This window comes from Apis laboriosa, unplaced genomic scaffold (genome assembly GCF_014066325.1).
Source record: "Apis laboriosa isolate Shangri-la unplaced genomic scaffold, ASM1406632v1 scaffold12_cov154, whole genome shotgun sequence".
Lineage (NCBI taxonomy): Eukaryota > Metazoa > Arthropoda > Insecta > Hymenoptera > Apidae > Apis > Apis laboriosa.
In genome coordinates this window covers 5,477,543-5,490,840 of record NW_025221207.1, presented here as the reverse complement: position 1 = coordinate 5,490,840, position 13,298 = coordinate 5,477,543, and the positions used below count along the sequence as shown (strand labels likewise).

General features: G+C 36.5%; 1 protein-coding gene across 2 annotated transcripts in view; it reads right to left on the bottom strand.

Moving 5' to 3' along the window:
• Positions 1-8: 8 nt before the first annotated feature.
• Positions 9-13,298, bottom strand: part of LOC122720368 — a 103,627-nt gene continuing 90,337 nt past the window's right edge. For both annotated transcript variants that reach the window (XM_043947031.1, XM_043947034.1), the window contains exons 5-8: positions 3,715-5,608; positions 2,956-3,518; positions 766-886; positions 9-433 (exon numbers count right to left, since the gene is read on the bottom strand). In XM_043947031.1, coding sequence (XP_043802966.1) covers positions 397-433; positions 766-886; positions 2,956-3,518; positions 3,715-5,608 — 2,615 coding nt within the window. In that variant the 3' untranslated portion in view covers positions 9-396. The remainder of the gene's footprint in view (positions 434-765; positions 887-2,955; positions 3,519-3,714; positions 5,609-13,298) is intronic.

The window sequence follows — 13,298 nt, the reverse complement described above, 5'->3', positions numbered from 1 at the left end:
CTATAATAATAAAAAATAGTAATAATAGTAATAATAATAAAAAATAATAATAATAATAATAAAAGAAATTGCATACAATAAATTCACGCTGTTTCAATGTACCTGTATAAAATCTTATAGTCATGATAATAATATAATATAATAATAAAAATAATATAATAATAATAGTCAATAATAATCAATAATAATAATAATAATAACCATTTGATAATAAACTTAATCATTACGCAATTGCGACACCGCGTTAAATAAATTAATTGAAACAAACATCAAAGATCAAAGATTCGTTCTGATAGACTAGAATCCTAAAACTTCGTATGCAGCGAACGTTAGGTCGTTTAAAATCGATTCGAAAGAGCACTTCCGGTGGGCAGATTCGTCCACATTGCCTCCTTCTCAGCATGGCGCGGATTTTTGCGTACTTTTTGGATACCTGTAACACAAAATGTTTCTCTTATAGAATAATTAATTTTGTTATATATTTGAAAAATTATTTATTAGCAATGACATCCATTTTTATATTTTCATACAAAGTGATGAGTATATAGAGAGATATTAAATGATGCTGCGATTCTTTATATTAATTGTTTACGTGCTAAAGATCCAAGATTATTAAATACGTAAAATTATAATATTTTATAGGAGAATACTATTTTTATTTAATAGATAACAATAAAAATTAGTTTATTTATAAAATTAATTGTTACTTATTTGCTGTAGAATTTCAAATTGAAAAATATTAATGTGATGAATTTTGTTTAATACCTGTGTCTCCTTGTGATTTCTAACTCGACAGGACCTTCCCTTACTGCCTTAAATAATTCGATTACTTCTTGATGAGTATAACCACGCAGTACTTTTCCATTTAAACTTAAAATTTCGTCACCTGCAACAAAAATTCGAATATTGTATTAGTTAAATACATTCACGAAGAATTAGAGAATCGAATTAATTAAACGATCTGTTAACAAAAATTTATATATAAATCGTCGATTTGCTATTATTAATTTACAACTAGAATATACATTTACAACTAGAATATACATTTACAAAGAATTCAAAGATAGAAAAATATAGAAACATGCAAAAATACATAAGATATCAAAAATATTCAAACAAATTAAACAAATTTCTATACAAGATTATTTCATTAATTTCATACTTGAAAAATATAAAAATAAATCTAATTTCTGTACATCAACTTTTCCATTCGTTTCGATCTTTAGAATCGATCCTTCAAACGATACGTCCCGCGAATACGTCAACACCCTATATATTTTGTCAATTATAATTCGAGAAGCCAAGAAACAAATCTCGTTCGACTCGAATTTCGAACGTTTCCAATTTTGGAACAGCTCGAACGGGAGGCTTAGCCTTTTGGCAGCAGGCGGAGATGCATCGATCCTGTACTTATGCAACCGAAACGGCCGGCGGCCCGTTATGCAAGCATGCGGCAGGGTGCAGTGGCACGAGGAAACCACGGACGTTCGCGTGCTCGTAAAAAGTGTCAGGATCGGTTGAAACTCGAAACGCGTTGCGTGAAACCTGCCTATAGAACGTGTTGCCGCCTACCGCGTCGGGAGCCATCGCAAAAATCGCGTAGAAGACAGGGACGACACGCGTGTGCGCGAAATTCGATTCGACGTCGACATCGCGGCTTTTCTTCCACGAGGAAACTTCCTCGTGTCCACCTTGATCGAACCCTTCTTTTTTTCTTCGTTAAAAAAAAAAAAAAAAAAATAAACACTCGTATCGAGCATCTATACTTGTCTCTTTTTTTTTTTTTTTTTCTTAATCGAAACTGTTCGTATTTATCAAGATATATTAAATAATAATAATTTCCTAATACGTTGAAATGTTTTAAAAAATATTTTAATTAAAAGGAATAATTATAGACTAATTTATTCATTTTCTTTTTCGAGCCCCAATTTACAATTACAAAACTTAAATTTCGATCGAATATCGTTTAAACAGCACTACATATAAATGATCGAAATCGAAATTATATATAAGTCTCGTAGAATCAAATATTCCTATAAGATTCAAAACAAACTGGTTCGACTAATTATTTATATACAAAATCATACTCAACCTCTTTCCAAAGAAAAACCATCAACAAACGGACATTGAAAACAAATCCAAATTCTCGAGTGTTTATTAAAATCTCTTAATTCAAACTTTCCAATCGATCTGTCAAATTTATTTTCCTTCCGTTTTCTCCGCAAAACATAATCGCGAGTTCCATTTAGCTTGGCAACGAAGAGAGCGACAGAAAAGATCCCGTTGACGAGGCCGAGCCAAGTCCAGTGGCGTGGTGTTACAAAAGGCGGGAAAAGAAAGAGTGGCAAAAAATGAAAAGAATGAAAAAGGAAAAGAAAGGGGGAGGGGGAAGGCGGGAGAGAGGAAGCGAGGGAAAGAGATCGAACTCTGTTTAGAAATGCACGCGGCGACGTCAGGCTTTGGATTAAAGATTCGAGATGTGTTCGACGCGTCCATGGCGTGAATGCACGAGGAACGAGCGGCGAGTAAGTACGTGACGCATCGATCCACGCCGTGATCCTGAAATAGCGAACTATGTCGATGGAACGAGATCCTTGCGCGATCCAGGCACGAGGAATCCACGATCGATTGCGTCACGTTAACGTAGGAATGGTAACGTGAGAGATTACATTGCTGCGAGGCTAACGCCGTAAAAGGAATAGAGGAGCTCGAGACAGATCCTTGAAAAGATAAATGGTCCAACTGTCTTGCTGTGTACGTACACGAATGCGTTTGAATATCGAGTGATTTTCGAAGGAATTCAAAATTAACACACTTTTCGCTCTGTTTAATCCCCTTTTCATCGATATAAATAAAGATAATATAGGTACAATAAGAAGGATATTTAGATAGAAAAGAACATAGCAATCGAGAAGTAATATCAAACAATAAAACTGATTAAAAGTTTTATCCTACCTTGAAACAATGACTTGGAGACATCAGCCTGGCCACCAGGAAAAACCCTTCTCACGAAGATGCCCATCTCACCACGAGGGCTGTCCCTACCACCCACGACGCTGAAACCAAGGCTAGGCTTGCCGTAGCCTTTCTCGAATTTGGCGATATGCCTCGTCAAATAATGTTGCGGCTCCGTGGCCGATTCCAAATTACTCTCGCCGCCTTTTCGCTCCTTGGACACGCAGGAGAGCGGTAAAAAGTCTGGCCTTTTCGAGGATTGGACTACTTCGTCCGCGGTGGATTTGCCCGATTCCTCCGATTGTACTGTTTGCTTCGTTTCGCTGTCGATCAACGACAGATTGGAAAGGTTCTTTGCGTTTTCCAGGTACTCGTACTCCCCAGGTAAGGTCGGCGGGCTTACGTACACTTGTGGCACAGTCTCTTCATACGCGGTCATCAAACGTATCTTGTTGCCCGTGAAGGATCTCAGAAACTCTTGGACCTCCTCGAGGCTCTCCAATGTCCTCAACTCCTTGCCTTCCACCTCCACGATCTCGTCGCCCAGCCTTAGTCTTCCGTCTCTGTTTATTCAAATTGTATTTTGTTTGATTCATTAAGAAACCATTGTTGTAAAGTTAATGATAAAAATGTCTTTATGCCCTACACTATCTAGATGCTCTCTAACGAGATAATTCTCCTTCAACAATCCAACTCTCTTACAACTATTCTAGATTGTCAATTTAGATCTTCCCCCTTAGATGTGATATCTAAACTTACCTATGAGCTATTCCATCGCTCTCCAGCTGAACAACGATGTACCGCAGCTCGGGCAAGCGTTGCTGCGCCAACCGGATACCCAAGCTTTCCTTCGGATCCCTCTTATGCAACTGCACCAACCGACATCTCCTCACTCTCTTAGGCGGCTGAATAATATCGCTAAGAAACCTAGTCTTGTCCTGCTGAAGTCTCATTCTATGAGGCGAAATGTCCAACGACTTGGACGAGTTCTGCAACGCGGTCAGCCCATTCCCACAAACTGGGAACTGGGAGTTCATCGCGGCATCGTCGTAAGTCTGATGTATGCTCGGCAACAATCTGCCAGAATTGCTCTGGTGCCACCTAAGCCCGTCTATACCGTCGTTCAACTCGGAATTTCCGGCTCTCATCACGCCCTCCGTTTCGGAGTTCTTCCTCGTCCTGGTTTCGTTGCTGTTCTCCTGTTCCTGGCACTCGCTCGGAGTGGAACTCCTTATAGGTTTCTCCAGTTCCGAATCGACCACGCTGCTGGTGTCCGAGCTGTCCGTGCACTTCAGGCTCAAACCTTCGTTCTCAGAAGCGGCCGCTGACTCCCCTCTGGGCCCGTCGCTGTCGTAGCCGGACTCGTTCGAGCTCACGTAGTGAGAGGAGAGCCTCTGCTCGCCACTCGGGGCCGAGTTCCTCCTGTGTTTCCTCAGCGTGGCCACCATGTCCAGGTCCACGTTCAACGAGGACGTCTCCGAGAATCTAGCCTCGTTCATCCTTCCTGCGAAGTCCACTCTATCCTGGCCGGCATCCGGATGCTGGACGCCTGCGTTCCCTCTAAGAGACATCGGACTGCTGTCGTACGAGCTGTAACATCCGGTGTCCTCCTGCTGGAAGTTGTCGTCGATCCTCTCCAAGTGTCCCGGATTCAGACTGTACCTGTCCTCGCACCTGCTGCTCGCACTCTTTCGAAACTCCGTGTACGAGTTCCGCCCCGATTTCGAGGCGGACGGTTCCTTGTTGGGGCTCCCCCTGGACATATTCCCGTTCCTGGCTCGTCGCCGACCAAGCGTGGTCGTGCCCGTGTACGTGTCCTCGATCTTCAACGCGGGGAAGTGCTCCTCGGACGCAGTCTTGAACAGGCGCTCGTCCTTCGAGGCGAACGTGCTGTGACGTTCCTCGGGCAGGACGGAGAGCTTCGATCGCAGGAATGCGTACGGGAAGCTGGATTTCTTCGCCTCCTTGAAGTCGCAGCTGCTGCTCTTCCGCATGGGAGACTCGTTCCGCGATTGTCCAAAGTCGCACGGGCTGAAACTCGTTATGGGCCCGTTGTTCCCGAGCGGATACAGATTCGCGGACGCGTCGTTCACGCGCTCGTCGAACGCTTCGTCGTTCTGACGACCGGCCAGGTTGTCGCAAGACACGGTCTTGTCTTTTCGATTAGCTATCTGAAGATCTATCCCCTCCGACGGATCGTCTCCTTTCACGTAGGTCGGGCTGGTGTTCAACTGGCTGGTGCTGCAACTTCGGAACAAATTCTCCTTCTCGCACGTTTTCAACCTGTCCTCGATGTTCTGGGAGCGTCTGTTGCCTCTGGCCGAGTTCAACATCCCCGTCGAACCCATGCGGATGAAGAAGGATTTGAAGGGCGAGGGTGATCTGTGAAACGTACCTCCGGGTATTCTCTTCTCCAGTTTGCTTTCCAATTTGCTTTCCAGCTTCCCGTGCTCCGCCTGTAACGGTTTCTCCGTTTTCAAATTGATATTGTTGTTATTGTTGTTGTTGCTCGCTGCGGCCATGTTGTTGTTGTTCCCGCTGTTCCCTGTGTCCGGCCTCTCGGAAATTGAGCAGATCGTTTCGCGGGAACCAGCCCGACGGAACGAGTCTATCTTCTTGCTCATCCTTCGACCCCACACTCCGAAACTCGAGCCTGAAAGTAACACGAGAATTAGACAGATTCACGAATTCGATTAATAACAACGCCCTTCTTCTTCTCCGCGTGGAAAAATTTAACAAATATAATTCCTCGAAGAACGCATCCAATGGAATCGCACAAGATTCTTTTCTCCCTTATTATCTTCGTCGATTAATCGCGACCCAATAATCCCCCTTCCCAAAAAATCGACGACATTCAATTCTAATGAAACAATTCCTCGACTTCACGACGATGGTATCATCACCTTCGAATCTCCACACGGATTCGAAAAATTTCAAGGAATTTGAAGCCTCGGGCGTTCAGCTGCTCGAGGTCCCGGGCAACCGGGCAGAAGAAGAGGATACCGGACCATCTCGCGGTACGAAAAACCATCCGTCGGCATCCTTATTCGCGGTCGACATATGGTCGCCCCCGAGAACAGGTAAAAGGAAGTCTCGAGTATGCAGAGAGCAGGTCGAGACGATGGTTCCGCGTATTTTGGGACTACTTTTTCGAGGTGTCAGCCGTCGTCGGTTAACGGGGCCGGGCCATTCGCTCCTATACGATGGGGAACGATTGTCAGGCTGCTCAGGTATCGGGTACACGTGTTTTGCGATAACGCAACGGAGAGGGTTTGGCTTCGTGATACGACCTCGTTAACCCGCTGCCTTCGCAGCGTTTTCTTTAATGCGAGCTGTTCGCGCCACACTTCGTTATTTAACCGTTCGAGACGACGTGATAGATGGCGTGTATATATATACTTTGGACGAGATGGTGAAACGATGGAAACGAGGTATTAAGTATCTCTTAAGGTTGGGTTTTAGAGAGGTTGGGTTGGTAGGTCAAGGATTAATTGGTTAATGGAAGTTAATGGAAGTGGAAACGAGGGAGGATGGAAAAAACGTTGGAAAATTGTGTAAGTGATGGATAAGAGAATTTCGTGGAGATTGAAGGTTTTTCTTTAGGAGATTTTGGGATTGGAGAGAGGAAGGAATGTATGATGTATGATTTATTAGATTATTCATGGAAAGATTTTGGAACGTTGATGGTTGTTAAGCTTCTCTGAGAGAATTAAAAATAAAGTAAATATAAGTTTGCTGTTGATTATAATTTCGAAGAAATATTCGTGGAAATTATTTGCAAAAGTTATTGTTACATGTTACGTATTTGTAATATTATTTTAAAGTGATAGGAAAAATATAGAATATGATTTTTTTTAATTAGGAAGAAGAAAAATTGTACGAGAATTTCTAAAAGTTGAAAGTTCAGACCTCATTAACAAGACGACTTTTGCATTTCTGATATGATGAGAGGCCTTTGTAGGTTATAACGAGGAATATTCATGAATTGAGAAAAGGAACAAGTTCAAGTAATACTTCACGATCTGGAATGTAAAGTAATATTTTCGATGAATGCGATCTCATAAATGATTGAATGGTATCGATATTTTTAATAATCCATTAATCTATCATTTTGAAAACTAAAATACAACGATGAAATATTCATCAAAATTAAATGTTAATCAAATATTTCTAATTATGAGAAATAATCTTGATTAATTACTTAAAATAATAATATGAATATTACGCCAATACACAGAAAACGAACAATTGATTTGATCAAAATTATAAGTTAATTAATGAAATTTTAAGAATTGAATCACTTCTTTCGAATCGTTCCATTTCAATCTTTAATTCCAAAATTAAAAAAAAAAAAAAAATTCTATTTCTTTGAGATAACCATTCTCATAAACACGTCCCCTCGACGTTATCATTCATTTTCTCGTTCAACTTACGGGCAAAGTATTACCGCTAAAGCCTCGAATCACTTACTCGCCATATGGCGCCATTGTTCTCTAATACAAATTGAAAGATAAAAGAGGAAGAATAAATGGGAACGGAGCTGGGTAATTCTTCGAATTAATCTCGAGAGGGAGAGAATTCATGATAAATCGAACGCGGCGTGACAAGTGCGATGACTTACACTCTCATTAAGGTAACGAGTTGCATCCGTGCATCACGGGGCACAATTAAACCGTGAATGTGTTTCCATGCGCCACCAACGGCTATCAACGTCGTATACAGTTCGACCGCGATGACGCTCGGGCGTCATCGCTTTATCCTTGATTAATTAGTTTCTTAATTAATCAAGCACGGAACACCGCTCGACGTGACGATAATTATGTTGAGCGACACGGTGAAAATGATTACCTTTGTTCGAGGAGTTACAGCGGAAGATATTGAGCGGAGTTGATTCTTTGCGTGAAAAATTGACGTGAGTGATAGCGGGAAATTTAAATAAGGCCTTGGAATGTTTTCGAATTAATTGAACGAATAAACGATATTTTTTTTTTTTTTTTTTTATGAAATGTAATTACGAAGTTGTGGATGAAGATGTACATTTTCATCCACTATATTTTACTAGGTATTTGATATAAATCATGAATTGTATATACATATTTCTTGATAAAATCATTTATTATATAATTATGTATAATTTTTGGACGAATTTAACCGTGGTAAGATTTTTGTAATTTATAGCAATGTATGAAATATCGAGTGTGTTATTTCTTTAATATTTGTTCAACAAATGCTGAATTTATTACTGTGTTAGAGAAAGAATAAAAATCCATAAAATGTTATTTATATAATGTATAATATAACTTTGACATGACAATTTCTTTTTTTTTTTTTTTTAGTAATTAAGTTTTAAGAGAAACGCAAACAAAATTTTTATCGATCTTGGTATATAATATAAACGAAAGTTGCTATATATCTTTTTTCCATTATATAACAAAATGTCATACGTTTGTAATAGCGCTCATATTTCTGCAAATCGTTTCCACTATTCGTCAAGACGAGTGATTAATCTTCGTATTTCATTTAATGCCTCTTATTTCAACACCAAAGTCACGCCAGCATATTTCATTTCTCCTTGAAGTTCGGTTTTTATGACACTTAGTGTGCATCGCGCGTATAAATAAATTTATAAGGTAATATTCATCATTACTTTAATTTAATTAGTTTTTATATCGATGTACTATATAATTTTCGAGATGATTACATGCTATATAATACTATAAACTTACTAAATCTTAAATTTTATGATATTATATAGTTTATGAATTTTTATTCTCAGTTGTATTAATATCATTAAAAAGTAATTTTCCTTTTTAAATGTAAAAAAAAATTTAAGTGTAATCCTTTTCTTTATTACGAACTATCAGCGCATCCCTAATTATACGCCACTACAATCTCTTTCTCTATAATTTATCGAGATTAAATATGCTCATTTGCAATTTTTGCATTTTGTCTATAGAATTTATAGAATTTTCATTGTAATTTATTTATTTTTGTAGCAGTTTATAAATATAAAATCAAATTTTAAATTGGAGAAAAATAACTAGATTCCAACAAAAATTCTTCCCCTTCGGTCCCAAAAATTTATCCCCTTTTAACAATTTTAACAATTTAATGCACATCTTAAGTTATTTGCCATCATTACACATACTAACAAAAATAAAATCATCTTCTTCACAATCTGTGTAGAATTTTAAATTCCAACAAATTTAATTAAATAACAATCCTAATTTTAACTCTATTCCGCATCCCCTAAATTATTTGCATTCTTCACACCAGCAAATTCTTAATTATCTTCTATAATTACAGTTTATATTTTATAGTAGCTAGAATCTGAGATATACATATTTATGATTACTTAACGAAAACGAAAGTCAAGAGAGGCATCCGTAATTAATATTATTAACGATCTTTCGCGCGACCTTATTAACCTACACTACCCGTGAACCACTAGCTACGAAAACGAGAATTTTAGAATTTTTACACGAGGCGGAAAACGTGTTCCATCGTAACCTTGTTACAAACACAGTTGGTGCAACGAGTGCAACGTTAACACGCGATCCTGAAAACTCGTGTTCCTCCTCATTAAACCGGCCGACAGATAATGACAGCGCGTTTTAATTAATTAATCGTATCACGGGCATCCTAGCGTATCGCGATAATGAAATCGCGAACAAGTTAAGCCGATGGATACCTAACGAGCGTTTCCATGAAAAGTGGACAATAAAACAACGAACAACGTATTTGCATTATTCTTTCCATTCGATTACGTGGTTAAATTAGACGAGCGATCGTGTGAAATATAATGGACATTAGAATTGTTGACGAATTTGTTATCGAATTTTTTCTTATATCTTATATCTTTTTTAAATCTTTAAGAAAATATTTGATTGAATGTTTGTATGATGATGTAGAGAATGAATATTCTAAAAAATAGTCCTAGATATAAAGAATGTGAAAAATATATTTGCTGATAGGGGATTGAGCAATTTAATTTTGCAATTTAATGAAAGTGAAAAATAGAATGAAATGTCTCAACTAAATTATTAATAATGCAACGTATAAGTTATGTACATTTATATAAATATTTTTGTAAAAGGAAATTAACTATTAAATTATTAAGTAATTTAATAAAATATTTTTAAAATGATATATTGCGTTGAAGAAATATTTAAAGGATTTGAAACAGAAATTGATTTGAAACAGAATTGAATTCTAAAATTTGTAATATTTATATTGAAGTTGATGTAATTGTCATAATTCATTTCTTTATGAGAAATGTGAATGGCCAATTTATATTTATTATAAAAATAACTTTAACACTTTTCAGTAATTCGACTTTCTTTTTTAACTGGTTAATGCTTGAGATACTTATTTACAATCCCTTTATATCATTGAATATGCAGGATATTCTGATTCTAATGGTCTGTACTTTATCAGAATATTCTTTGGTCAGAAAAGATCAACTATAATCTGTGCTATGTATACACATTTTAAAGAGTACTCTTTTTACATGGTGAATGGGTCTTTGAATTGTTCAAATGAAATCACATAATTCTTTTCTATTCCCTTCTAAGAGACACTAAAAAAGAAATTCAGTATAAAATGTGATACTTTTATTCACGTGTCATAAAGTAAAGAAAACCGTTAGAGTGAATATCCTATATTTAAGTATTCACATATATATTTATGTCTTTTATTTTGATCCAATAAACTTTCTTATTTATAAGAAAAGAAGATAAACTCATATATATTAACTATACTAATATTACAAATTCCTGTAGTACTTTAAAACAATAAAAAATCATTAAGAATTATAATATGTCAAAATTATAATTGTTTTGAAATTTTTCTTACTCACCTACTTTGAAATCCCAAGATAAAATTTTCCAAACAATCACAATACTCTTCAAGAAATTGAAAAATTATTACGTATCGACTCGTTCTTTGCTCTTTGCACTTTGGATCCCATATTAAAATTTGTTAAGTCACACCAATCTTCATAAAATTTAAAATAATTACATATCGTCATCTCTATTCTCTCTATACTTTACACTCTAATATCCTAAACGAAAATTTTTCAAAAAAAATTACATTAATTCTCAATCTTAAAATTGAAAATTACCATCAATTTTTCTCAATATTATTCTCTGCATAATTTGAACTTGTGCGAATCAAAATTGTTCAAGAAAAATTGACGTTAAATAATCTCGTCATCGTAATATCAATGTCTAAAATTAAAAAAAATATATATTCACGCGTCATCAGACATCATCGTCCGCAAAACATCCAACGAATCATGAAACAAAATTGAAATCTCACTTCATAAACGGGATCATCGCCGAGCTCGCTCGCTTATCACCGAGCCTTCCATCATCGAGGGAAGCAAAGCCTCGAGGTTGTCGATTCAATTCACCGTCGCGTCGATGAATTACCCTCGCCCAAGTTCTTTCTCCTGACAGTTATACAGCTTTTCGAGACGGGCGAGACGAAATTCACAGGAGAGAAAAGAAGGTCGGGCGAAACGCGTCGTCGCTAGTAACCGACGATGAACTGTGTTTTCAGAGAGAGGCAAAGGCGGCGTCGGGCCGACAATGCGTTGCGATCAACGCAATTTAATTCTAGAGGAAGAAGGCACCGTAACGCGGCCAGAAGCACGCTGCCTGTTATATAAAACCGAGGCTGCGATCCGACAAGCCGTTCCACGACGAGCTTTTTTTTTTAAAAAGAAAAGAAAAAAACGAGATACTCGTACACACCAGACACTTTTGCTAATTTTTCGAAATATCCGCTAAATACCGCTAATTCCATGCGTGAATTGCAATGTCGCTTTAAGTCTCGTTCATATTGATCCATATGATATAGCACATACTTTGTATTTTAGATTGGAAAACTGGATTTTTTTTTTTTTATAAGGTTAAAAGATTCTTGTGGAATTTATTTGGAAAATTTATTTTCCAGGTTATGCAATATTTTAGGTTTTTTGCAATAGCAATTATAAATTAACCTAAAATAGAATAAGTTATCAATTGTTCGTTTTTGAGAATTCTAAAACTAATCAGGAAAGGAAAGGATATATGTTCTATTTTGAAGCTACTTATCTGATGAGAATTTTATTCATCAAGTAAGTCAATGGAGAATAAGAACTGAAGGTGCTAATGGAAGATACAAGAAATGTGGATGGAATGAAATTATGTCGTGAATGTTAAAATTTATGTGACTGACTCGAAGCAATCCTTGGAATTTATTACTCATGATTTTTCTTTTCAATAGAAAAATTTTGCACGATAATTTTATAATTATTTTATGACACACATCATAAATTTTTAAACGAACGTATAATTTTATAATACAGCTAGATGTAAAAAAAGAAAAAATTAAATCATAGAAATACGAGTTTCTATTTAATATAAATATTTGTAAATTTGTCCTGCACATCTCGTTTGTCGTTTTATAATTAATTTGCGCTAACAATTTACAAACAGTTCCATTTAGAATCGTCAGCTTTTTGATGCTGGTCTGTTAATTATCTAACGTTGGCAAATATTCCGAAAGTACGGGGTTGCACATATTGTGAAGAGGTCCTTACAGTTAAGCGTTAACGAGACTGGTACCAACTGTATTTTAAACTGGTAGGTAAATTATTGCGACAAAGGAAAATTTATTTTAGATCTCGCTAATTGATCATACTATATTCACATAATCTTTCCTTTATTCCTAAGGTAATTAAAATTAATGATGGATGATAAAGTAAAATGATTGACATGAGATATAAAAAAAAAAAGTTATACCACAATCTTTTTCGAAATATCGAATCTTTTCTAAATATTCTAAAATTTATTTCTTCCGATCTTCCTCTCCTTCTTTTATTCATCGAAACAAGAATTGGAACGTAAAATTTTCTGAACCGTAACATACTATTAATTCACACCTATAAGTTATATAACCTACATATGAAAATATTTGAGATACGATAAAAATCTTTCCAAAATTACATTCCCTTTTCATTTTCTCAAACAGATTCGAATACGAACTCGTATTTTTTTAATTATTTCCTTAATAATCCCCATCATCATATGATTAATACAAACAAAAATAAACTTCATATCGTAAACGACTACCACCTTTCAACACGATAATCTCGAAAAAAAAGAAAGAAAAATAAAAATAAAAGATGGAGAATGTTGCACATCTATCTTCGTGCATACCTTATTCTAACGAAGCAAATAATTCACGCCGTGATTAGTAAAAGGATGCGAAGTTCAAGCGTTTAGCGGCGTTTTAAAAAGAACTTAAGTCACAATACCGAACATCTGGACTTGAAGATCAGTAATTCTCAACTTCCG